Source organism: Fukomys damarensis, unplaced genomic scaffold (assembly GCF_012274545.1).
Source record: "Fukomys damarensis isolate Sample0158 unplaced genomic scaffold, DMR_v1.0_HiC HiC_scaffold_36, whole genome shotgun sequence".
Classification (NCBI taxonomy): domain Eukaryota; kingdom Metazoa; phylum Chordata; class Mammalia; order Rodentia; family Bathyergidae; genus Fukomys; species Fukomys damarensis.
The window spans coordinates 37,485,033-37,512,921 of NW_022900948.1; the positions used below are offsets into that span (position 1 = coordinate 37,485,033).

A 27,889-nucleotide genomic window follows, 5' to 3' on the forward strand; every position below is an offset into this window, starting at 1 on the left:
CATAAGTCCTGAATCAGCCACACCAAGCCCCAGATTTACAAAGCAGGACGACATAGACATAGCAGGGCCAGGCCCCTTCGTGTGGGTTGAGTCAGTGTGGGCGTGGCTGGCGGCCATGTTGGTCCTGACTTTCCAGGAGCCACCGCCTAGAAACACCAGGAGGAGGGCGTGACCCTTTAGCTCCAAACATTCTTCTTGTTTAGATGCAAGGAGGCCAAAGTCCCCGGGCTTTCAGTCTGATGTCAGCAGCTGTACTCCCTATCCAAGCCACAGAAGGAGTGTTTAGAATCGCACATCCTTTTTGAAAGATGAATATGGGAAGGGACACTCTGGCTTACTGAAAAAGCCTGCAGTGATTGTTAGTTCTTTTCGGGGGATCTCTCCTCCCCTTTCCCTTTTCCTCTCCCAGAGCCAGAACTCTCTGGGACCTGCAGGCTGCCTGAGCCCAGCATTTTAGTGAGGGAGCATCCTGGCCCATTGGAGCAGAATCTCTCCTCCCCTTTCCCTTTTCCTCTCCCAGAGCCAGAACTCTCTGGGACCTGCAGGCTGCCTGAGCCCAGCATTTTAGTGAGGGAGCATCCTGGCCCATTGGAGCAGGGGAGCTCCCAGCCGGAGTCTGGGTCCCAGGGTTCTGGCCCTCTGTGCAGATGGGAGGTGGCCTCTGGCTTGCCAGTGCCCTGCTGGACAGGATCATGCTGGGAGATGAGTCCCCAGGCGGGCTGGCTTTGCCTGGGAGTCCTCGAAGCTTGACTAGGGCTAGATGTCATGCTGAGTGAAGTATATTCAGTGCTGCTTTCAACTTCTCAAATGTATCCACATCCATTGTGCCCACTAATGATAAAGTGCTTCTTTGACTCTGCATTTGTCATTATCCCTCATGTGGACAGTTCCCTTAGGAAGCAGACAGGTGAGGCCTTGATTGGCAGCAGGACTGGGTATCCAGGAACCCCTCCCCAGGCCTATGCAGACCCCTAAGGATGGGTGGTGCCCGGATGTGGCAGGTACTCCCTGTGTCCTGGCGCACTTGCTGCCTCCCTTCCTTCCTCCCTCCCCTCTTTTCTTCCTTCTCATCCACATTTCTCAGACCATCAATTCACATCCTGCTTCCTCCTGGGGCTCCTGCTCCATATTTCAATCACAAGTCACTGTGGCAGACTTCAAAGCACATCAGTGCACAGTTATTGAGAGCCAGTAACAACATGTCAGTGGACGCCAAGCTTTTCACATCACCTGTCACCGAGATGGCTATCTTTATTGGCTTCTGCTGGGGACAAGGCTCTGGTCTCTCCAGGGGCATCCTGACACCCTTTACTGATAATTTCCAAAGTTTCATTAGAAAGGGCCACAGGATTGCTCTAATTACCAGATCGGTGTCTTCTGGACTACCTGCATCCCCCAGGACCGAGCACTGCCTGGCTTGCTCTCCAGGTTAATGGAGTATGAAAAAAGGAAACCAAACTGACCACCAGTATATAGTTATTTTTTTCTGACAGGAAGAAAATAGAAGTGTCAAACCTTTAGCAGGAGCCGTAATTTACCAAGGAGAATTCTCCATTTATCCCCTTCCAAGGTAACTCATCCTCCCTGGCAATGCTGCCGATACAGTTGATTGCAACTTCTGCTGCCAGGACAGAGGAAGGAGGGATCCATGCTGGCTGCTGTAGCCAGATGTTTTAAAGGAATATTGACCCTGTAGGCTTTTCTTGGGCACCATCTGTATGCTCTTGAGCTCTTGGAATCTCTATGACCGCTCCTAGTCCCATTTCAGTGAAGGGTAAGCTGAGGTGTAGGAGAAGGGACAGGACTTTCCTGGGATCCACGTGCACGTTTCCTCCTGAGGATGGAGTAGTGGGCTTGGGACCTGTGGGGAGGGGGCCTAGACCAGAGCCAGAGCAGAAACTCAGAAATAAAGTCTCAGGGACCAGTAGGCGAGAGCCACCAGAGCTCTCCTGTTGGGAAGCAGTGCAACAGAAGACTGGGGGAAGAAAACCAGGGCCTCAGGGTGGCGCACTTTTGTACATTTGTCCCCGTGGTCACCAAACATTCTCAATGGACTCAAAGAGGGAAGGAATGAAGCTAAGGTCAAGATATCAAAATTCTGGAAAAAATTTTTTTCATCCATCTAATCCACTCAAGGTAGAATTTATTTTTTGCCTGTAGTGTGGGCAGTATTCTGGACCCAGGGGCCAGGACAGAGTTGAAGGAGTCTCAGATTCTGCCCTCAGAAGGTGTATTTCAGAGTCTGGATTTTCTTAAAAAAGCTGGGTAGCTCCTAATCATTGACAACAATTTCCCCTTATGCTCTGGGATAGAGATGTTCAAATGACTCATGAGTAGAAGAATAAATTCCTCAGCAGAAGCTCAAGAAATACAGTAACACAAGAAGCCAGAGGTGGGCGTGGTGGCACACGCCTGTAATCCCAGCATTTAGGAGGCTGAGGCAGGAGGATCTCTGTGAGTTTGAGACCAGCCTGGGCTACATAGTGAGTTCCAGAGCAGTCTCAACTACATAGTGAGACCCTATCTCAAAACAACAAACAAACAAACAAAACAAGAAGCCAGAACAATTTCCAGGGAAGGATTAGCCAAATGTGAAACTGGAAATCACCCCCTTTGGAGTCAAGGGCATGCAAGTCTGAGGCACTTTCATTTGTACACTGAGGACAAGGCTGCTCCCCATCCCAGGCCCTCACAAGGACTTTTTCACACATGGGAAACCTGACAGTTCACATCCTTCCTCCGTGATGTAGAACCAGTTTGAAGAAATGACGTTTGTTAGCTGGCTTGGTTTTTGTTTTTTGGGGATCAAAGGAGAGAATCCCAAATCATTCATGTTCATTAGGAGCTCACATATAGAGAGATTTGAAATGATCATCATCTCCATTTCCTCTTAACTGCTGACGTCTCATGGGAAATTTAGGAACCAACTTTCCTACTCCATAAAATCCCATGTATAGAATTTCTTTTGTGTTCATCCTTCTCTGCATCAGCAAGAAGCTTATTTCTTTTTTCTTTTTCTGGAGAGGCTTCTAAAATATAAAAGCTAACAAATGATCAATATATTTTTTTAAAAGACAAAAGCACATTTCTAAACATCTGGCAAGAGGAGGCATAAGACAAGGTTGGTTTAAAATGTACGCATTGTTAAGAGTCACGGTGGATATCCTAGGCATAAAATCCTGGTATTGGTGGAAAGGGATTAGCAGGGCACGGGAATATTTTCAAAGTCACTCAGCAGTTAGTGGCCAAGGGGGAAGCAAGGCCCCTTACATTTCAATTCTAGAATGTGCTGGCCTACCATGCTGCCTCTCGGAGAATAAAACCCCTTACGGCTCCCCATTATGAAGCATATTAATATCTCCTTATGATAAAAGAGACTGGAAAGGGAAAAGGGAAAGAGAAAAAAAAGGTCCTCTAATTCAAAAGAAGACCAGGATCAGAAGCCACAGCGGTGAGGGCAGGGATTTCAAAGTGGAACGGCCCCGAGTGAAGTGCAGGGGACCTCTGCATCTCCTAGAAATAAACCCAACTGTCGAATTCCCAGGCTGCCTTCAAGGAAAACGCAACAAATGCAAATTGAGGTCAACTTCCACTGTGGGTTGCAGTACGTTCAGCAAAGGCGTCCTGTATGAGTTACATCGGTGCTCTCCCAAATTAGTAATCTGATAGAAGAAGAATAACAAGGACACATTTTCCCCAAAGAAAGCTGTCAAGCTGAAGAATCAATTAGATAATTTCTCTTTCCCAGAGAGAGAAGCATCCATACCCCAGCAATTATTATAAGACAAATTTTTAAAAAGAAAGAAAAAAGAGGTGCTTAATTCCTGGTGATATGTACCGCGGTTATGCGCCTCCTGAGGAAATGACACGAGAGCTGGTTCGATAAGACTTAAGTCTAGACAAGAGAGTGACAGTTCATTATTTCTCATTTCTTGGTGAAAAAGAAGGATAGAATACGGCCAGCCTGGCATTAGCATAATTCACTCGGAAAACTGCTGATCTATGCATCACATGGTGAAACATGGACCCTGCAAACATATTCGGTCGGGCTGTTGTTATTTTTTTTCTCTCTTTCTCTTCAAGAGACCTGGAGAGAAGGTGGGTAGTAGACATGAAAGCCAAGTTCAACTTCTGCCCTGTGCGTGGGAGGTAGAAGAGGCGCATATGTACTTCGCCAGTGAGTCTTTTTCAAAGTGCTCCTGAGAAGGGCACTTGGTTCAACTTAACATATGGCATAAATATTATTAATTGATAATGAGGCAAAATTTAAACCGAAGTGGAAAGGCGGGGGGAGAATAGTTGTTAGCAAGAGAAACTGCTTGCTGTTAAATTTAACTAGCAAGACCAAACCTATCCAGATAAATTTGAGAGCGGAGAATATCATCATTTCCCATTAAGTTGCTATTGGGATTTCTTGGCACATTTTAAAAGGAAAAGTCTATTAGTGGCTGTGTGATATTTTGTCCATTTCTGCCTGCATCCTTAATTATGACAGACATTTGTCGAGTGGAGAGGGAGGCTCGTCGTCTCGGGTGGCCTATTCCCCACCTGAAGATGGTGTTCCTTCTCCAATGTCAAGGTCACCAAGGCTTCACCGACAGCTCGGCCACAGCCTGGGAACATGGCCACAGAGACGGAATAGTCTCTAGCATCACAAAAATTGGTTTCTCATGCAAATGCCCTTACTTATAGAGAACAAAGGGATGGGAAATCAGAAAGCCCATCACATAGAGACAGATTGGTAGCAATATCTTTGACATTACCCTGTTCCAGCGTGAGAGCACTTTTTAAAAGAAATCTTCTTTCCTGGGCCGAATCTCAGTTCGGTTTTTTCTTCTAGGTTTGGATAAACATCACAGATCTCTGAATGGGCGCCTCCTTGGCTGTCACACCAGAAGTTACCCTCCACCCCCGTCATGGCCACCACAGGCAGCCAAGCGATGGTAGAACCTACAGAGAAGTTAGAATTCACTTGAATTGCCAGCCTTAACCTTTATATACATTTTACATAAAAATCAGAGAATCTGGCTTCTTTTGAAGAATCCCAACCAGGGAGTAGCCCTTCCCATACACAGGATAGGGCTGAATGTCCCCCAGCCTGCCCCCTGCTTTTTCCTGGGAGATCCCTGTGTTGGTTTAAGCTGCCAGGGGCTCAGGAAGAGGCAGAGGCCGGGTGGGTCTCACAGGGTCAAGGTGCCTTGTCGCCCCTAAGAAGTCCACAGGGAGCCTGGCTGCCTCCTTGGTCCTTCTGTCCTGAATTGAGACAGTGGTGCACAGTGCTGCCCAGAAAGCTCCTGCCTTGCTCCAGAAGGTCTGGACCCGTGGATTCATCATGCCACAGTGCCCTACTCGCTCAGCTGCGCCATTCTCCTGGGTCTCTGTGCGCTTTCAGAGTATCTCAAGTACCCTCCTGAGCTGTGTCCAATGTCACTGGCTATACCTTTCCATTCTAAGGCTCAAGAATCACAAAGCAGAGCAGAGACTGCCTACCAACCTGTTCTCTTCCTCTGTAATGGAACAGCACATACACAGAAAGAATATCTATTTCCTAGCTTCCCATGTTACTGGCCAATAAGCCGGAAGTGGATAGAGCTTCCAGGAAAGATTTGAAGGGGACCTAATTTATCTGTTAGAGACCTTTGCTCTTCTTCCCTTCTTCCTACTGGGAGCTCAGCCATGTTGGCTGTCTTGAGACCACAAGACAACTCCGAAACTGGGAGCCCATGCTTAGAAAGGGTGAGCAGAAAGACAGAAAGTGGGACCTTGTATTTTGGAGTCATTAGCCAGCCCTAAAATATCTTGTTAAATAAGAGAAAAATTCACTATTTAAGACATTTCTGAATAAGACTTTTATTAGCGAAAGTCAAATGCAGTTCCTACATGAGTCAGAGCTTATAAAGGCAAATAATAACATGTCCCTGCTGACTTCCTTGAAAATTCCCACTGCCTAATGGAGACAGTAATCACAAGACTCCTATGAACCAGGCAATAGGCCAGGTGCTTTATGCAGTGTTAAATCCCAACTCATAGCAACTGCACAAGGCAGGAATGATCATCCTCATTTTGTGGGTAAAGGAACTGAGACTCAGAGAATATCAGGGATGTGCCCCAAGCCACACCATCATTAAGCGGTACGCTTGAACCTGAAGCCAAATCGGATCCAACCCCAAACCTGTGCTCTTTGGCTTTCCTTCCCCCGAGCCTCTCACCCTGAAACAAACATAACGCCCTTCTCAAAAATCACCTCGCACACACCTTATGGTTTGCTCAGATGCCGGAAATTCCTGCCAGTACTTCTGTTTTACCATCCTATGTGGTATTCATACATGAGGGAGTCCACTCTGCCATAAAGACAGATAGAATTGAGTCATCTGTAGGAAAATGGATGCACCTTAACTACAGCGAGAGTGAAATCAGACACACAAGCTTAGATATCGCACGAAACCCAAGAATGTAAATAAAGAGCAAAACAGAAGATATATAATGGGAAATAGGGAGACTGATCTTTTTCAAACGGGGCAGGGATGAAGAAATGGCAGGGGGAGGAAGGGAGAGGGGTTAAAACAAGAATTGCGATGTATGAGGTACATGTCCTAACTCCACACGAGGGATATCCTGCAAACAGGTACTAATAGTAAAAACTGAAAGAAGACTATCTGAAAGCTAGAGTTAGAATTTATACACTTTCTCTGAAGAAAAGTCTATGACAAGAATGGTTTTCAAATCAAGATTTCTAATTATTTGCTTTAGTGAATAAAACTGTGAAGAGTGTGGTTTTGAGGAGGAAGGCAGAAGTATTAAAACCAGCAACAAGGAAAACAGCAGCACTGAGGGGTGGCGGAGACTTTTTTGAGGTGTACATGCTACAGTTAGCTGCTAAGGGGCAATCCACTGTGATACCCATTCGTGTTTGTTGAAGGGGTCTAGAGTCATTTACCTTGTTCCATACTCTGTACAGGACCCTTTGCACATGTTTTATATAAATATATATTCTTTGAACATGGTAGGAAGAAACTAACATTCATTGATCACCAGTACACGCTAGATGTTCCTATCCAGTCTTAACTAATCTCACTCACACACACGATCCTAGGCCATAGGTGCCTTTGTCCGCTTCACAGAAGAAAGTCCCTGAGGTTCAGGGTGATCATGAGGTTGCCCACAGGGTAGAAGCAAAGTAATGATTAATTTAGGAAGCTCCTCACTTTGTAGGCTGCAGCAAATGTCCCACTTCTTTATTATCTCATGTTTTATCTTTAGAATTCATGCAAATTTTGTGTTATTCCCTATAATATGACCATGTTATTTTTATATTAGAATAAACGTATTAAATTATTTATCAGTTGAATTATTTAACTTTCCCTTCCTGAAATTGACACGTTGGAAAGTTGTGCCTTGTTGTTCTGTGGTGGCCCCATAAACACTCAGCCCACGACTGCACACCACTGTGAGACCCCCGGATTGAGGAGCATGAGGTCTGTCATTCACTTATTCGTGCAGCAAACAAGCATCAACTACATGCCAGAGCCAGTGCCCACCACGAGGCCAACCCAACCTCAGACAGTGTCCTCATCCAGCATCATAGAGTTTCCCAAGAGCAGTCAGGGAGATCTGGCCAGCCAGTTAGGGGACAGGAGGCTCGCCACACTGACCTTATGAAGGTACGGAAACCGGTTGGTCCCAACTTCATCGTCCCCTTGATTCCCAGGAACCGGATGAACAAATTTGCCATCCTGTCCACCAGGCGCAGGTAGTTGAACTGTTTTGCGTACTTGGGGAACACCTGCTTGAGGCAAATGGAGGGCAACTGGGCTTCGGGGTTGGTGTCAGGGACGCCAGCCAGCTCACTGTCCAGAGGGTCTTCCTTCTCGACTGAGGCTTTCTCCAGCTGCTGAGACCTGAAAGATACGAGGAAGTCGCGATGCATCATTCCTCCGGCACCCGCTCCTTCCCCTGAGATCTGTAGCAAGCTCAGTGGGTGAGTCTTATCCCTGTTTTTGCTTTACAGTCCTCAAAACGGACCTCTGGGAAGCGATCCATCCAGGGTTACACAGCTGGGGTGCAGCAAATCCAGGAATTGAACCAAGGGCAGAGCTCTGTATGACTGGAAACTTATGCCTCCTCCATTCTACCAGCCTGGTTTCCCAATATGGAAAACCTCCCTTTCTCTAGTCATGGTCTAAGAGAATACTCTATTATGGAGCAGTCTGGGTTTGATTTCAAACTCCTACTTATGGGTAGTAATTGAATAATTAAGAAATATAAAAATCTCATTGAAGGCTGGCAAGGAGCCACAGGCACAGTTCAGTGAACAATTTGCAAAGATGCATCAGTTACCCGATTCTGGGAATAGGAACAATTACATTTTCTGGCTTAACTGTTTTCTTATTTGGAACTCATACAAAAAATGATCATAGTGTTGTGATTCCGTAGTCTGGAGATTTTATTCTAAAATTAATCTGATAGTTAAGAAAATCAGTAGCTAATAACTCACACCCATTTCTAGTTTGGAAGGCCCTTCTCACCTTCAGACCCACATGTCATTTCCACCCACCCTAAACCAGAGTCAACGTCAACTCTTCCTCTTCCTCCATTTCCACAGCTAGTTTCACCTCCTTAGTCCTTCAACCCACACCCAGTCTGCCTCTGCCTGGGCTTTGACAGCTCCCACATAGGCTGCAGACCAGGTCCTCCTGCCTCCAGCCTTCCTTCTACTGAACAAAATATCTCACAACTGCAACTTAAAAGGGAGAGAGGTTTAATTTGGCTCATGGTTTCTGAGGATTCAGTCCATGGTCTACTGGTTCCAAAGCAGGAGTCTCATGGCAGAAAGGTGTTGTCGAGCAAAGCTATTTAGTTCATGGTGGCCAGAGCAGGGGAGCAGGGCTAGAGAGGAGGAGGCCAAGGACCATGTATAGTACCCAAAGTTACACCTCCATGACCCACCTGACACCCCCAACAGCACGCTTCACTCTAGGTGATTCTCAAGCCAGTCAAGTTGACACAATTAAGCTTACCCGCCATACAATCCCTGATTCATCTGCCAGGCTGGCATCTGAAGCAGCCTCTGTCAAAGCACACTTGGCTGGGCCATTTATTCATTAACAATCCAGGATTCCCAAGACTGTGGTCCTCATACTGGCACTCAAGGACTTTCCTGGCTTCATCCCAGGCCTCCTCATTTTCAGCTCCTGCCCGGGAAGGTATACCATTCCTGCCAGGTCTTGAATACTGCCTAGAGTCGCAGACCAAGAGCCACTACACTCCTGGCCCCTCTTTACACCCAGTATCTCTTTATGTACCTTCTGCTTGGCTCCTTTTCCTGTTCCTGGCTCAATCAGAGGTGGGACTATAGAGACCTTTTCTCACCCGTTGTGTCCACTCCTGAGAGAGGACACTGAGCAAGTTAGACATGGCCAATGAATACTATCCAGCTGATGAGCTGATCCAGGAGAATTAGAGCAGTCTCATGGTACTGAGATCACCACCACTGCCATTCTTTACTCCTTCTCTTTATGCAATGCCCTTGTGCCCTATGTTCCCATCCAAGCCAGCTTGCAATTGGTTCCCAGGTTGGGCCATATCAGTGACTTTACCTGATTTCCCTGGTCCTAGCTACCTGGCACACTTTTGCTCCATTTTTAAAACATGCCAGGGTATCTCCTTTTCCATACAGGTGGTCTTAGACTTGGGTGCCATTCCCCTTGTCACATCCGCACTGCATTGGTTTCTGTGCCAGTCTCTGCCACTATTTTGTGAGCTCCTTAGAGGCACAGGTCACATCTTATTCAATCTTATATCTGTAGGACCTGGCACGTGTCAGGTGCTATTTCACTGAATTTTTGAATTGGGAAACTTCACTTTTAACAGCAATGTGAGCACCAATGAAAGTATCAGCATTGTGATGCTTGGCGCCTCATAAAACCCCTTTAAATGGCAAAGAAGTTCAACAGAGAAACACCTTGCTTGACAACCCTGCGCAAATGGTCCTCTCCTCATGCAAGTCCTAGGAGCCAACCTCTGGGACACAGTGCTCCCTCATGTGACTAGCGAGCCGCAGAAGTCCTGTTCACAGTTCCTTCTAAGTAAATCTTAACACTAGTCTCAAAGCAAGGACAGGCAGAGGACAGACCAGAGCAGCATGAGGAAAAATCTTTTTTTAAAGGTCACAGTCAGGAGGGTTTGGGGAAACAAATGCTCTCTCTGACAGAGGAAAGCCCTCCTTCCTTAGAGGAGGCAGATGTTTCCAGGGCTGCGCAGTTTTCCTCCAGCAAAAATGGTTTTGTCATCCTCACCTTGAACTTCAGCCAGTAAATAAAAGTCAGGTGGTTACTTTTCAGATGAAATGAAGTGTTTTCCCAGTAAGGTTGTAGGAAGAAAAATGAGGGGGAAAAGTGACACTTTTGCTGGAAATTAGCTCTTAAATTACTGGATAAGTGGCAGTCAGTGACACGAGTAGCAGTCAGGAAGTTTTGTTGAAGGGAAGACTAGGAAATGCACAGTTTGAACACTCCAGGTGACAATGAGAATAGCTCAGACCTGCCCCACATTTGTGATCTCATTTGCTCGTCCTGCAACTCCATGGAGGAGACTTTGATTATGCCCCTGTTCCAGATGGGGAAGCTCAGGCTCAGGAAGGTGTAGCTCCGCTTTGCTCTGGCTGAACTGGGATTACGAATAAATTCTTCTAATCCAGCATTCTTTCTGTTCTGTTTTTTAACCGCCATTCTAGTTTAAAACACATCATGATTCACATTGGGGGTTACAAGATCCTAAATACTACTATTTATTTTTATATTTTAAAGAGTCTTATTTATTTATTTATTTATTTTTAAGATGGCAAGAGTAATTCATGCTCTCTGTAGGCATTTTGAGAAATATATAAGGGAATCAAAACCATTGGTAATCCCACAACTCAAAGATAAACATTAATGCTGATATCCATATTTATAATTAGTATAACAATTTGTGTAGTTTAAATCCTCCTTTTTGTGCTTTACATTACATCATAAGTATCTTCCCAGAGCACTTATATTCTCATAAGCATGTTTCCTGTGGACTTGTAACATTCTGTATTGAGCCTGAACCACAATGTAATAACCATTTCTCCTCTGCTAGTGTCCACATGGTCTGTTATTTGACTAAATAGAGCCTAGCGATCAGTCCCCTGGGTGCTGTGCTCCCTCTAAGGAGCATCAGATGTTACCGCTAGGAGTGGCTTTGGAGATCATTCTGTCTACTGGTATCATTTTGTTGTTATTGTGTAAAAATTTCAATAGCATAAAATCTACCATTTCAACTACCTTAAAGTGGTCAACTCAGTGGCATTTGGTACCTTCATAATATGTGACCATTACTCTTCTCTATAACAAGGTGGAGAGAAGAAATTTAAATGCAGGCAGACAGTGACATTAGCACTGGCAGGTGGGTCATTTAAACAGCGCATCATTCAGGGTGGTGGTCTTAGCTTGGGTTGCCCTAGTGATGAGGACCCTGTCATCACCCTCAGACTGGACAGGTTTTCCCACTGTCATAGCGGGGGATGTCTCTGTCCACCTTCTGCTTGCCCCGGCCCCAGGGCTGTGCAGAATGACTCTGTTTTCTCTTCTATGTGACAGCCTTTCACATTCCTTTCAAGGGTTTCTGCATCCATTGGATGACTACTATTCTCCATCCTCCTGAAACCCAATTAGTAACCTCAAGATAAAAAGGGCCCTAACAGCCACAGATAACATTTTCATGGACTCTGAACCACAAATTCAAAGGAAGTAGTTTTATTCAACTTGGAGAGGGCACTAAAAACATAGCTGATATATAAGAGGAAATAAAACAATGAGAAATGGTATCTTTGCTAGAGATAATTGCAATGATCACATTGAGATCCAAGCCATCACAAATACTGTAAAATCTTGTTTTTACTTAATAGCATTTTAATGGAAATGTTATGCTTATGAAACAAAAGTGACTGGTAAAGAAAATATAAAGCAGGCTTACTAGTCCTTTGTGTTCATTCTTTAAAAATTGAATTTGGTATATCCTTAATTCATTATAATAAAGGAAAGAATCTTGGCATGTTTTATCTATTATCTTTTTTCCAATAGAATTGAATTATTTTTCATTTAAATTCTCATAAAAAATACATCTCTATTTTGTCTGGAAAACTGTTAAAAAACCACTGCCATTTACTGTGGGCCTACTGTACATCAAGCATTGTATTAAGCAGTTTACTATCTCATTTGTTTCTCATAACAGTTCTATGGGGTAGGTGGAAATAATGCCTATTTTACTGATTAGAAATCCAAAGCTCAGAGATACTGAATAGTTGCCCAAACTTACATGATTGGCTATGGAACCAGGATTTATACTTAGGACTGTCTCATTCCATACTCCATGTTAAGTTCACCATATCATTCTTATATGTATTTGATATTTAATCAAGCCAGAGATATTTCTTCTAATCTATAAATTGTATGTATTCCCAGAAACTAACAAGATAGGGATATAAATGTGGCATGGTCCATCTTAATTATTTTTCTCATTGCTAAGACAAAATACCCAACACCCAAAGTTAAAAGAGGAAAGGTTTATTTTTCCTCACAGTTTGTAGAGGTCTCAGTCCATAATTGGCTAGTTCCCAGGCAGGTTGCACGGCAAAAGGGCATGAGAAACAGTTCATGGCAGGCAGAAGGAAGCATAAGCAGCGAACAGCAAGCAACAACAGTGGCCCTCTTTCTGTCCCTTCTAGTTTATCCAGGCTGCATGACCTTAGGATGTAGCACTCACACCCAGAACTATGCCAAACCAATCAGTGGACTAATTTAGCAACCTCATGCCCTCAATCCCAGCATTATACAATTTGATCCAAGAAGCACTCACTGTAGATCTAGTCACCTCTAAAAACCCCACCTATGACTGCCTGAAGCTTTGGGGGGACATCTAGACATAAGCCATAACAGGTCAAATTCTAATTTCAGAGGAGTTGCTTGAATTATCTCTGGAGAAATTTTCTATTTCTAGTTAAGCTTATGTCAACCAGTTGTCCATTCATGAAACATTTCCTAAGCACTCACATGTCCCGTGGGCCTTAGATACAAAGTGAGCAAGATAGTTCCTAGTATCCAGTAGCATGTGAGAGGCCCATACATAAGCAATGATTTGGTGGTGTTATCGCCAGATAGCAGTGTGTGTCTTGGTCTTAATCTTGACTTCTAGTGAGAGATTCTTAGATTTGGTCATGCAGGAAATGAGAATGTGGTAGTTTTTTCCTTTTAAAAAGTTTTTATTAGTACATGTTTGCAGTACATAGTGATAGTATTCATTGTGGGGAGTTGCTATATGTGTATCACATGTATGTTCCCTTCCCTGCCTCCTTCCATCTTTTGGTCTCCTTCTCAGTTTCAAAAGATCTATCTCCCTGTTTCTTACTATCTGTCTTTCATTTTGCTCTTAACTTATCTTTTAGTTTTCGCATATAAGAAAAGTTATGTGCTATGTAAGCTTGTGTGTCTGATTTATTTCACTTAACATTATGCTGCATTCATTTTCCTACAAATGACTCAAGTATATCTTTTTTCATAACAGAGTAGTACTCTGTTGTGTATAAATACCATATTTTTAAAATCCATTCATCTGTGGATGGATATATAGCTGCTTCTAAGATTTAGCTATTATGAGTCATGCTGCTATAATCATGGGTATGCATGTAACACTGAAATATGACATCTTTAACTCTTTCAGGAAGATACCTAGAAGGGGAGTAGCTGAGTCAAAAATTTTGTTTTAATTTTTTGAGAAATCACCATACTAATTTCCACTGTGGTCATACTAGTTTACATTCCCACCAACAGTGTAGAAGTTTCCTTTTTTCCTGCCTCACCAGCATTTGTTATTATTTGAGTCCTTTATTATTATTATTATTATTATTATTATTATTATCATTATTATTTGATAGCTGAGAACATGGAAGACTTCGAGGAGAGGAGTGGCAAGATGGGAATTATGGTGACGAGAAATGAATCTATCGTCAGTGTGCATCTTGAGTCGAGTCTGAAGAGGTTATTAGGGAGTTACTGGAACAGACTAGATCAACTGTCCTGAAAGGGCAATGCCTTGACCAGCTGCTCAGGGTCTCTTGAGAACTTGTTACAAGCACACACTTGCAGATCCCAGCCCAGAACTATCGACTCAGAAACTCTGCATGAGCTGGGCAGTCTGGTTTAGCGAACCCTGCAGGTGGCTTACATGCAGCCTGGAATCAAAGAATCTCTGGTCTAGGTCAAAGAAGATAAGTCCTGATGGAGGGCAGTTGCAGTGGGCATCGAGCCAGGAAGCCAATGTATGTGAAAAAGATCCGGCACTCACTGCTTGGACATGGGGGATGAAAAGTCTGAGAACACCCCGGATCATGTTTCTGGTGGCCTCATGGTTTGGGCAGGAGAGCCTGGTGGGCAGTGGGGCTGTGTGCAGAGGAGTATCAGTGGAAATCTTTCCCTGTTGTTTAACCAAGACAGTCTCTTCTGTCACTTGGAGATTTCAAGTACACACGTATTGAGTCGACATTCCTGAAGAAAATGCTAACCAAGCACCAGAGAAGTCCCTTAAATTAGGCCTGCCGCTAATTTAAAGACTTGGAGGATGAAGTTACTAAAAATAAACATAATTATCATGTAGCCCAGCTCGGTCGCTTGATAAATCTCTGCCATGACAGAGGCCCCATTTGCTTGACGGGTGATATTGTACAACTTGAAAAGAAGGCGATAGACTGCAAAATGGGTGAGAACTCGGTTTCCAAACTGATGAGGAAAAGAACCTAGTGAAGATCTTAGTCTGACATTCAAGTCCCTTTAAGACCCAGACCCATCCTGGGGCTATGCCCCTTGGGTCCTCTTCCTGCCATGACCTGGTCTTCCCCTGAATACCAACCTGGCCACTTGCACCACACTTGACCAGTTTCTTGCATAGCCTGGTGTGACATCAACAGCAGCAAAACGCAGTGATGACAATAGTGTGAGTACTTACTGTGTGCCAGGAACTACAAGTCATAAAATTTAACACTGATAAAAATCCCTATGAGGTAGATGTTATCATTATTCCCATTTTACAGAGGAGGGAACCAAGGCCCAAGAATATAAATTAATATGCTGTGGGTCCAGGATAGGAACACAGGCAGGCAGGCTCCAGAGGTCTTGCCTCTAATGACTGCATTATGTGGCTTCCACACAAGTGGCACTGTGTACCTTGAGGATCAGGAAGCTGCCTTGTTACATTTCCTTTTGGCCCTGGCAATGATCTATGAATTAGGTTGTATAGGTTGAATATTCTTAATTCAAAAATCCAAAATCAAAATTGTTCCAAAATCCAAAATTTTGTGCATTGATATGAACCTACAAGTGGAAAATTCCATATCATGGAGCTTTGTTTCATGTACAGAACTATTTAAAATAATGTATAAAATCACCTTCATGTAATTTCATATAAGGCATACATGAAACGAGGAGCTCATGTTTAGAATTGGCTCCCATCCCCAAGATATTTCATTATCATTTGTAAATATTCCAAAATCTGAAACACCCTGGTCCCAAGCACCTTGGATAAGGGATACTCAATCTTCATAAGAGGTCCCATTATGGTCATGAGAAACACAAGTTCAAGAGGTGCAGCTACTTTCCAAGGTCATTCAGTTATTAAATATGAACCCGGGTCTGTTTGAGTTCAAGACCCAGGCATTTTTTGCTCTATCATCTCAACTTCATATAATTAGGCAACTTATCTGGACTCATCTTTTCCTCCCCTATAGCAAGGGAGGAACGTCTTTTATTTTACAGGCCAGTGTGAGGCTTAAGGCAGGAATGGAGGCGAGCACACAAAGCACAAACTCAGCACAAAGCGGTGACATTGTTTAGGCTCAAAAATGCAGCCTTTCTCCAAAGCACCAGGCTGCACAGCATGGGGGGCCTGTAACCAACCTCACTGTGACTTCCTGACAGGGTCCAGTGCTCATCTAGATGTGGCTGTTCCCTTTTGTTTGCCAAACAAATCAATGTGTTACTTCACAGTTACCGGCTCACAAAAATCATTGACGTGGAATGTTTGTCGAATGTAAATTAGGAGGGACCCCATGGCAACAGCCACAGCCACAGCCAGGCCTCTGTCCCTGCTCAGGGATGGATTCTGGGAGCCACCAGCCTGGGGTTGCTGCATGACCACTTTTCCTGCTGTGCCAGACAATGCATTAATGAAAGGACAAACACTAGGACTTATTCTAATGCCTGGCTCCCACAGACCCGGAACTTGTGCCATTTCAGAGAAGGAGAGGCCTTCGGGGGTCATCCGGCCCAGCCCTCGCATTTTATGGATGAAGGAGCTGACAGCTCATTTTACAAAGGACTCCCAATTCACTTCTTTTCCAACAGAGCACTCTGCCCTGTGTTCCCAAGCACAGAGCGAGCATCTCTTTCACTGTAGTCCCTTTTGCTTGCTGTTTGGCAGCACGGTCAGGCCGTGGAACATTCTTTGCACATAGGCCAGGGAGGGTGCTGCTGGGTTTGCCACTGGTGGTCCAAGTGGTTTGGGGTGCAGACTTGGAGGTGGTAAACTGAGGCATGGCTGGACCTCTGCCACTTGCAAGCTGCATGACCTGAGGAAAGTCATGCCAGCCTCTTGTCCTAGATAGTACTTCATGGTGTCACATTTTCTTATGTCTAATGGATAACTAACCATACTTTATCTGATATCCCCATTCTCTGTAGAGGATTACCCATGTGGCAAAAATCGTGCATGTTTCAGTCAGTGTTTATTAGAGAAACATATATAAATATATAAGAATTACAGATTGGCTTAGAATGGCTGCCCAGAGTCAGGTGTGGAAGAGCACAAAAGATCTATCTGCCCACTGGGGATCTGAAGAATCCAGCTGAAGGCCTGAGCTCCGTGTAGTGTCCTGTGAGAATCCATATCAGAAGGCCAACAGGTCTCAGCCAGAAGGTTGAAGGGTCAATGCTGGAGGCAGAAGAGTCCACACTGGAAGCCAGAAGATGACGTCCAAGGTGAAAGGGAACACTGAAAGTCCTCCGAAGGAAGCCGAAGTGATTCTTCCTTCTTCGTTTCTCTTTTATACCATTTTGGTGACAATCCTCTTTAGGGTGGGTCTTCCACACCCAGAACAATGCTGACCCAATTTAGTTGGGCTCACCTCAAGTTGACACGTTCAATCAACTATCACAACGCATGAAAGAGGTCTTTGGGGCTTCCCACACAGAAGCAGTTAAACTTTAAAATGACCACCAGTGATGACCTTGTCTCATTTCCTGTTAAAAAGAAAATACAGGGAAGTGCAGGCCAAGTCTCCTGCTTGAGGAGAGGCGTCCAGAGAGAGGCCAGCCTGGTTCTCAAGACCTCCTGGCCAGAGAGCCTTTAAAATAAGCAAAGGAAGAGGAGAGAAATTGCACCATGATTGAACTTAAACACCAGAGCAGGTGAAATTCTGAATTCTTTGAACCCTTCTGGCCACTTTGGCAGGAAAGGAGGAGGACATTTTTTACCCACAGGCCTCAAAGTTATCCTTTTTTCTCCTGAGCAGCTGGCTGCTGTCTCTCTGCAGGTGATTTGCTGCTGCTTTGCTTTTCTCCAGAACCCAGAGGAAGAGTCTTCAACTAGCTGCACATGCACTGGCTGGCGGAGGCCACTGAATAACCAGACAAGGTCCCCAGTCTCGAGCAGAATGCTTGGGAGCCCCGATGGGCTGTTCTCTGCCTTCTTCATCTTCCACTTTCCATGCCCCTCCTTCCCTTTGTCCTTTGTATGTGTTCGTACCAAATTAGCCACTTGGAAAACACATATCCTTTAAGTATTTGAAGGTTCCCTATCACCTTCCCAAGAAGCTTTCCACACCTTTCAGAAGAGAATCAACCATTTCTTTGCACGTAACCATTTGCGTGTGTTCACCTTCACTGCAGTCCTCCTCCTCCTCTTCCTCCTCATCAACACCATCAAGATGTATATGATGCAAGCCCTCAGTATACATACTTTTCATTTTATAGGAGCTATCACACATGAGATGGAAGGTTCCAGAAGGGTGGCCTCCTTTATTGCCCCATTAGGTCTACACTGATAATTTCAATATAGCTTCATTGTCAAAGTCTCTAACAATGAATAGTTGAGTCATTGTCTCAACAAATTCTCACAATAATCCAATTAATTAGGCACAAATATTGACCAGAGTTTACACCCAGAGATATTGAAGTTTAGACGGGGGAAGTCTGTGGCCCCAGTGAACCAGAAGCCCCATTTTTACCCTCCACAGCACCACACTCCTCTATTTCTAGTCGCCAGAATGAGTCTTTCTTCCTCCTTTACTCTCAGTTGCTAGGAAGAGCCTGGCTGTACTCTGGGAGAACAAAGATTTCCTAGAGGCAACAGCAAGAGACTGTCTTTGTGACAATTGTAATCAATGGTTGTATTAGCCTCTTTTACTACTTCCAAAATTAGCAGGAAAGGCCAACTCAAGCTCTTGTTGTAGAGCTCTGCTAATGAAGGGATCCTTTTAATTACACACTCGGCATGTGTCTGCAACACGAAGCATTTTAGTGTTTAAACACAGTTCTGCACCAAAGTATAGACTGTGTGAAAGCCGGCGATAAGTTGGGGGAACCACGGAGAGAAGTTATTCTTTGCCTACATTGTAGTCTCTTTTTGGTATCTTATTTCATCCAGACCTAGTTCATTTTCAGGAGTGATCCTAATTCTCTTTTATATACTGTGCACCTAACGCGCCCTTGTTTAGTAATTCCATAGGCACATCCCGGATCACAACATCTCCCTTCAGACTGCGGTCAAGTCTGCTCACTTTGTTCTTTTCATTTGCCACTGGCTGTCATGCCATGAGGGCTCCCCGACCCAGCGGTACCAGCACATCTGAGAGCCCCTGCGGTGCAGTTCTCCAACACAAACATCTTCGCTTCATGACGTTTGCATCCCACTTCCCTCATGCGCAGTTCTGTACTTGAGTTTCTTCTACTGATGTGAGTCTGGCCTCCTGGAGGGGTTCGGATCCCACGGTCTCTTCACTAGCCAGGGTGCCCTGACTTTGTGTTTGGTTTGTGTTCGGTGGGGAGAAAGGGGAATAACTGCCCCCTCTTCCCATAGATGGACAAGAATGCTACCATACATCAGTTGTCTGTCTTTTTTGTAACTGCATGGTACTAGGGCCTTTGCACTGAACTACATCCCCAACCCTTCATTTTAAATTTTCGGACAGGTTCTTACCAAATTGCACGTGGTAGGCTTGAGCTTGAAATCCTTCTGCCTCAGCCTCCCAGAGTGTGGGGATTACAGGTGTGCGCCACCATGCTCGGCTTAATTGTCTATCTTATTTATACATGGTGATGACTCCCAGGATCATACCTGATGCCAAGGTGCTTCTGAAAGTCTGAGTCTGGGAGGACTGTGTCCTGCCCGCCCCTTGGGCCATACAGGTCCAAGTCCTGTCCCTCCTCTGCTGCTCGTCTCCCCTGCCAGCCCGCAAGCCTTCCCTGACCGCTCCCACTCAGATCACACTCTTTTGGAAACAGCACAGTGTGGAATTGATCATTTTCTAAACTTACATCCTGCCCATTTAAGTGTGTGGCTTCTTTCTTCTGAGAGACTGCGAGTTTGCCAGAAATAGAATCCCTTTTTGTTCCCCTCGCAGCGCTTTATATCTGGTGCTAAGGCATGGATGTGTATGCAGAGGGTTCTCTGAGACACACAGCCGGAAGGACCAGGGGTGACTCTGCCAAATGGCGAGAAAATGGGCAGCATGATCGCTGGGTGTCATTTTCAGTTTAAGGTTCCAGAAAGGCATCTTTAAAGTAATACAGCAAGAAGAGTTCATGGCAATAACTGTCACCCTGGTTCTACCCCTTACCCACGGCATAGCCGTAGGGAGGTGGACTCATTGCTCAGCCTTAGTTTCTCTATTGTAAAGTGGAGACGAACAATACAGGAGTTGAGGATTCATTGGGGTGACATCAAAGAAGGGACTGCCTCCTGGCTGGACACTCACTGAGCCCATCTCTAATCAGGGATGCAGGAACGGCTCAAGCCCGCCACCTTGGAAGAGTCGACTGCCTGCTCCAACCCGTAACATCCTTTTCCTCAAAGAACTTTGGTCCTAGCAAAATTAGATTTTAAAAATTTGCCTCATAAATTAGGCATGCATATTAGCAATCAGGTCCAGAGAGAAAGTCTAACTTTCTTCTTTACGCAATTTGAATTCCCCCAACATAGAGTTGTTGTCAAAATCCATTAAAGTATTTAATTTCTCTTGTCACTGCATAATTCCCTGAGCAGACATCCAGACAGTGTGCCGTGGTGTTTCTCACAAAGGTACTAAATGTTTAGTTATCATGGTACAGTTTTTTGATGATGTCTCCCCGAAGGCTCTGGAGACTCCACAGCAACTGTGCAAGTTCAAGCACAAGGTTAAGGTAGGTCAGCGAGCGGCAAGAGCCGCAGGGATTAGGAATCAAGCAGGCTTGGGTTTGAGCTCCCCCTGTCACCAGCGGAGTGACCTTGGGGAAGGGACTTAACCTCTCTGGGTATCAGTTTCCTCATTTGTAAAGCAGCAATAACGCTAAATGCACAGAGTTTTAGTGAGCACTTAGAATGCCAAATGTGAAGAACCTAGCAGAACACCAAGCATGTCACTGGTCCTCAACTTGAGACAGCTTAGAAGTCCCAGAGATGCAGAAAGGTACTGATGGGGGTCCAGAGGCTGACACATCCTTCTCCACCCCCCTTGCCTTTCCTCGGGGGACAGACAGACTTAAGGAGTGGTGTGACAATGACCAGGCCCATCATCTTGATTTATTATTATTAAGAACCTAGCAGAACACCAAGCATGTCACTGGTCCTCAACTTGAGACAGCTTAGAAGTCCCAGAGATGCAGAAAGGTACTGATGGGGGTCCAGAGGCTGACACATCCTTCTCCACCCCCCTTGCCTTTCCTCGGGGGACAGACAGACTTAAGGAGTGGTGTGACAATGACCAGGCCCATCATCTTGATTTATTATTATTTTTATTATTATTATTATTATTATTATTATTTTGCACAGTGGCCTCTAGTAACACCCATTCCTTCCAACAAAATAATGTCCCCACTTGACTGACTCACCTGGCAGGATCCAAAGGTTACCATGCAAGTGGGAGTGCAGTGGGTACCTCGCCCACCAGGCATGAAAACGAAAGTCTGCCATCTAGTTTTCCTGCTCACAGGCAGGACCTGGAAAGCCAGAGCTCACCCCTTCTTGGTTGTCATGGCAGTGTCACTGATCTGTCTATTGTCTTGCTGAAGTCATGTGCCACCATGCAAGAGGACCAGGAGGACAGATGTGTCGGAGGTGGCAGTCGAAGGACAAGGGATAGCAGAAGTACTCCGCAATGTCCAGCAGAGAAGTGCTCTCACTTGCGTGTGCAAAAAAAAAAAACAAAAAAAAAACAAACCCAAAATTTCCCAGTGGCAAAATTCCACCCTTGCCAGGGGATAGAGCGGTTCCACTCTCTTGTGATGTGGGACAGATATGGAGCCCATCACAGAGGCCAATTTGGACCTGGAGGGGGAGCAATTATTTCCCCCTCCAGGGCACGCAGTGAGGGTGGTGTAGCCTCCTGTGCCTCTCCTGGCGTTTCAGGAAACACGGCTGATGCTGCAACCTGCCACCTGTTGCCACAGCTCCTTGTACATTTTCCAGCATGGTCTCCTGTTCCTCATCTAACGAAAGCTAAGCAGCAGCCTGGGGAGTAAAAAAGGCAGCGTGCCCATTTTGCAGGCAGGAACATCAAGAGCCTGGAACCGCAAACCAAGGAGTATGAATCTTACTTTTATTTTCTTTTCAACTTTGCTGTCTATCCTCAAAATCCTTCACTCAGAACCGGCACGGGAATTTGCCCAGTTTGAATTCTCTGCCTCACTCTTCGGCTCTGTGTAGCTTTTAAAAGTCACCTTCTTAGTCCAGCACCTGCCAGACAAATCCACCCAGATGTCCCCCTTGCATCTCAGTGAGTTCAGTGTTCCAAGCTGAACACAATTTGTCCCCTAGAACCAGCTCCTCACTGTTTCCATGTTCTTATTGGCATCTTTGTCTTACCGGGAAGCCAAGCTCAAACCCTGAAGTCAGCCTTGGCTGCCTCCTCCTCCTCTCCCTGCATTCTGAGGAGCTGCTCAGAAGGCTCCACTGGCCCTCATCTGCTGGGGGGGACCTAGCAGGTGGGAGGCATCGAGAAATCAGCTCACCACAAAGGCTGTGGGGACAGATGCCTGGGCTCTTGCTTGTTCCATGTTGTGTAAAAAGCCCACTCTCTCATCTGATTACCACAAGCCTTTGAGGGTTTGTTCGTTTTTTCCAGTACTGGGGATTGAACCCACGGCCTTCTCACTGAACTACACCCCCAATCCTTATTTTTTAGGGACAGACTTGCTAAGTTGCTAAGTTGCCCAGGCTGGGCTTGTCCTTGAGATCCTTGTGCCTCAAACTCTGAGTGCTAGGATTACACCTGTATCCCACCACACTCAGCAAGGTTATTATGATTCTTAATATGTTCCCATGTTCCACACGAGATACTTTCTCTACGAGACATAACCTACCCAACGTCACCCAGCTTAGAAATGGTAAAGACAGATTATGAGTCCAATCAGCCTGACTCAAGGACTGCTGGACAAAGCTCCTTCCCTCCTAGCTGCGGGTTTCTTAAGAGCAGGGGCCTCTCGGATCGTGTTTGCATCTCAGTTCCAAGACCCTCGGGCCTGCCTCCCAGTGTTGAGGGAGCAAGTTCCGACTGAGGGGCTTAGTACAAAGCCAGCCACGCAGGATCCCACTTCCTGCTGAGACCCTTTCCACCACAGAACAGCTGGATAGCCGCAGATACCCCAGCGGGCTGCAGGGTGACACGGTCCACTCACCTCACCCTGCCACGGACGTGTCCACATCTTAATCCCCCAACCCGTGGACATACGCTTATGTGGCAAGAGTCTTCACAGATGTAATCAAGCGAAGGATGTTGAGATCATCCTGGATTTAGAGTAGGTAGATGTCCTTATATTAGAGAAAGGCAGAGGGAAATTTGATGCAGAAGAGTGTAGAGAAAAAGGCTACAGGAAGACAGAGACTGGGAATGGCATGACTACCATGAGCCAGGGAACAGACTGGAGCCAGCACGAGGTGGAAGAGGTAAGGAAAGATTCTCCCCTACACGGTTAGTGGGGAGTGCTGCCCTGCAGACACCTTGATTTCATAATGGTGCAAGAATAAATTTGTATGGTTTTAAGGTGACTTGGTCCAGTAGTAACCCTGGAAACAGATCCAAGGTCTCAGTTTCCTCATCTCTGAGATGGGTAACCCCGGGGCAAGACTCTAAGTAGCAACTAGAACAGGGCCTGGTTCACAGTGGGACCTCCGTGAAAGTCTGTTGAACAGAACTTCACGCTCTCTCTGAGTCAGTATCTTGGAAGCTTCTCCCCTGAGGCACACCTGGCGGTCGGGCTGTTTCTGCCTCCTCCGCTCTCAGACTTGTAAACTGTTTAACTTCAGAACGAGGAAGCCAGAAGGAGGAGCCATAGGGGGAGCATCTCCTGTGGGCCCAGACATGTAGGATGGACTGGCAGCCAGCAGAGACGTCGGCGTCCTTGCAAGGCTGGTGACGAAGTGCTGGCCCCTCTCCAGCCCCAGATGATGAGTGACACAGTGAATTTTATGAAACATCTGTTTCAGGAACAAGCCCGTTGTTTCAGGTAAGCTCTAGAGATAATAGTATGCTTTTCCCAGACATAGCCATGACATGTTCACTGAAGCCAAGTACTTCTATTTTTTTTTTTTTTTTGGTACCAGGGATTGAACTCGGCAGGCCACCGAACCGCTGAGCTAAATCCCTGGCCCAAAATATTTCTAAATGTAACCAATTTCTTAAGTAGCAGAAGCCCATCAGACTCTTGAAAAGCATGTATCACACGTGGGCAGCCCAGCTGTTGGCCTCTGTCTCTCTGGCTTACAGGGACAGATCAGGGGTGGCTGGGGTAGGGGAAGTGCTTTCTCCGAAACTGGTCCTGCTAAAGGCTATGCTTAATACTACAAGGCAGTCAGGTCCCCAGGCTTCATGCATATGGATACAGCCGTGGTTGAATGATAGCCTGCGATTTCTCCGCCCTGCGTTAATTGAGTTCGGGTGGCTCCTGAGACTATGACTAGGAAATGCTATGCTGGTGCACATACCAATGATCTCCAGGACCCGAACACAGCTTTGCTGGATTGGACTCAATGCTGGCCTAAGATAAGAAAGCACGAGTGTAGTGTCCCTTGTGAGATGAGCAGACCGTGCCTTGGCATGAGACAGGGAGGCCAGAAGGCAGATCCAAATGAGGAGAGCTGGGACCCTTTCCCTGTGGTTCTGCAGGTGGTGGGGACACCTGGGCCACTGAAGCAAAGACCCTTCACACAGGAAGCTCCTGGGGAGCAAGCAGACAAAGCCTGTCCTGTCTCCTTTCTTCTGGGGTCAGTGCTGGGATGCGAGCAGCTGTGCTCTGGCCTGTGCACTCCCAGATCAAGCCCAAAGTACGTCTGCTTCAAGAACAGTGTCTTCGAGCCAGGGCAGCTGTCTGCTGTGCCCCTTGGGAGCCAGGTCTAAGATGCAGCTCAGCTACCAGGGAGGGTCTGCAGGGGTCATTCTTCCTGTGCCCAGTTCCCTCCCAGCCAGCAGCTGTCCTGCTGTGTCACCTCAGCTCTTCATCCCTGCAGTGTCACTCAGGAGCAGCTGGCTGGCCAGCCCTGGCCTCAGGCCCTACTCAGCTTCTCTGAACCCTGGGCTCTGCCTGGCCCTTGGGCTCTGCACGTGCCCCTCCCCCCCAGCAGTCTGCGCCTGGGGTCCCTGCATGCCGTGGAGGTGAAGCCCATCCTGGCTGACCGTCAAGGTCACAGTGCCAAGTCTGCACAGCAAAGAAGGCAGTTACTATGGTCCAGCTTCTGCAAGATTGCACACCCTGCACACTATTCCCAGAGAGAGCATCCGGCCAAGGCAATCAAGATGATTAGAAAGGAAATAGCTTCGGGCCACAGAGACTGGCAAATTCAAGGTCCTCATTCTGTATGTGGACAAGGACTTAGCTCTAGAGATGAGGCACAGCTTATCCAAGGTGTCCAGGCTCAGGAGAGAACTTTTCCGTGACCGCATCCTGGGCTCTGGGTCCATATCAGCTTTGCACGGTTATCTGGGGCTGAGTTGGACACACCTCTCACTCTGGCAGGAGCACGGCACCAGCCAGCCTAGGACAGCAGCTCAATAATTGACACTTAGACCTGACTGAATGGTCTCCTTTGTAAAAGAAATAAATCAGAATGAATGCATCACTGATGGCCAGCATAGGGGTATGATTTCAGGATTCTGCAAACAGCTCAGCTAGCAGCAGGTGCGATATCTGCTTATAATGTAGTGAAGTAGACAAGGCTGTCACATCCTTGACTTAGTTTTCTCCTTGTATAACAGTGACCCTGTGTCCACGCAGTGACGGCTGCTGTTTGCTGCCTTGCTTGCACACAGGTTCTATTAAGCCGTACCAGACAGGAATTATCAGTCCTTCTCTGCAATCGGTGAAAGTAGGCAGAGGGGGTTCAGGAGGCTTGCCCAGTGTCGTCCCACAGCTCAGTAGTGCTGGAGCATGGATTTCACAGTTGGTCCCTAGTGTTTTGCTTACGTTGGGCCATCACAGGTAACATCTAATCCGGTGAGGGTTTGCGCCATGCCAGGCATGTAAGGTGCATGGATGCACTTGGTCCTCTCGTCAACTCTATAAGGCTTTCCGAGTGGGGACAAACAGGTCAGAGATGTAAAGTAACTTCGTTAGGTGGACCAAGCCCTGCTAGAGATGAAGGGACCTCAGAGTAAGAGGCAAAGGGGCACAAAGAACTCTGGAGCCTGGCTGGGCTGCTACTTGTCTGATACCGGGCTTTGAAATTTTTGAAACATTTTTTTTTAGTAAGCTAGAGACTGGGATGCTTGCTTTAGCAGTAGAGCACTTGCCTAGCATGCAGGGGGCTCTGGGTTTGATTCCTAGCACTGCAGAAATTGTATTAATAATTTTAATTTATTAATAAAATATAAAATCTTTGTAAACCATATGTGACATAAAACCATTTTAACTATTTTTATGTGTGCTATTCAGCAACGCTGTGCATATTCACTGTTGCACAACCCTCGTACCTTCCATGTCCAGAAGCTTTCATCTTCCCAGATGGAAACCTGACCCCATTAGACACAAACATCCCATTCCTCCTCCCTGCTGCCTCCTGCACCCTCCGTTCGACTTCCCACCTCGGTGGGTTTGACTGCTCCGGGTGCCTCGTGCAAGTGGAGTCATAAAGAGCCTGTCCTTTTCTGCCAGGCTTACTTCACCTGGCACAAGGTTCTCAAGGCTCCTCGATGTTGCCGCCCGTCTCAGAATCTCCTTCTTGAAGGGCTAACAAACGCGACGCTGTAGCGTGCACCGTTTTGTGTATCCATTTGCCAGTGAGGCACACTTGGGGGTCACCTCCACCTTCGGGCTATTGCGCACAGCCCTTCTGTGAGTGTGAGTGTGTGTGTGGCAATCCACTCAGGGGTTGGTCATCCCTGCCTTGTGCCCCCATCTCGAAGGAGAGATGTACATTCACTCATCACGTGGGCCAGAAACTAGAGAGAAGAGATTGACTCTGCTCCACCTCTCTCGGGATGGAGTTGACCTGCTCCTGCCACTCCTGTCACCTCAGTTTACCCTGCTGTCTGCCTCTGCGTGTCACAGGAAGTCACCTGACTCTCAGCAACCTCATACTCGGACTTGTTGCTGTCAGTGTCCCCTGGCAACAGCTGAAGAGCCAATCTGACCGAGTTGCCCTCAGCCCTTACCCTGTCTGGCCCACTCCCTCGGTTCCTTCCAGTGTCTGCCCCAATGTCCCCAGACAGGTTTCACCTGGAGCACACTGCAGACAAGGGTGACCTGTGTCCTCCAGTACCCTGTGCCCTTTCCTGGCTTCATTTTCTTCCACAGCACTTATTACCATTTATCGTGGTTAAGTAGTTCCTTGGGGGAGCCCTGGGGGACCCATTCTGGGCCTTCTGTGGATGCCAAAATCCTGAAATGCTCAAGTCTGTCACCTAAAATGATCAAGTATTTGCACAGAACCCACACATATCCCCCCAGATACACTAAGCCATCTCTAGATTACACGTAACACCTCATACCACGAATGCTATGGAGATAGCTGCTGTACTGTATCGTTTAGAAAATAATGACAAAAAGTCCATCCATGTTTAGTACGGATGCAACCCCCCTGCCGAATATTTTCACAATGTGTTGGTTGAATCCATGGGTGCAGCACCTGGGAGTACAAAGGGTCAGCTCGATCGATTTTTGATGCATTTTTTGTGCTTACTGCCATTTGCGGCCCCAGGCTTGCTCTACCCTCTATGAAGAATGGCAGTTCCCACAGCACAGGTTGTGACAGTTCCTTCCCTTCTGACTCTGCAGTCCTGGCCCATAGTAAGTGCTCAGTAAATATTAGTCAAATGCTTAAGTGTATGTACTCCAGGCTCCCTCCCTTTGGGACAAAGTCTAAACTCTCTGGCCTGGCTGAACCCTCCCCTGTTCTGGCCCCAGGTCCCTCTCCAGCCCTACCATATCCCCATTAAAGCTCCTGCCACACAGCCCTGCTCACCACGTCCTCCTGCTGTCCACTAGCCCTGGGCTTTTGCACATGCTGTTGCCTCTGGACGCCATCCCTTCCATCTTGGCCCACTTTTCTGACCTGGGTGGCCCCTTTTTGCTAGGCTCCTGTGACACCTTGTATTTCAGCCTTTCCAAAGACTTTCAGACTGTGTCACAACTGCCCC

The 27,889-nt window shown here is 46.4% G+C and overlaps 1 protein-coding gene across 4 annotated transcripts in view; it reads right to left on the reverse strand.

The window, feature by feature from the left end:
- Window positions 1-27,889, reverse strand: part of Ttll11 (tubulin tyrosine ligase like 11) — a 240,698-nt gene that overhangs the window by 30,523 nt on the left and 182,286 nt on the right. For all 4 annotated transcript variants that reach the window (XM_033759047.1, XM_010602956.1, XM_010602955.1 and 1 more), the window contains one exon: window positions 7,653-7,898. In XM_033759047.1, the coding sequence (XP_033614938.1) occupies window positions 7,653-7,898 (246 nt within the window). The remainder of the gene's footprint in view (window positions 1-7,652; window positions 7,899-27,889) is intronic.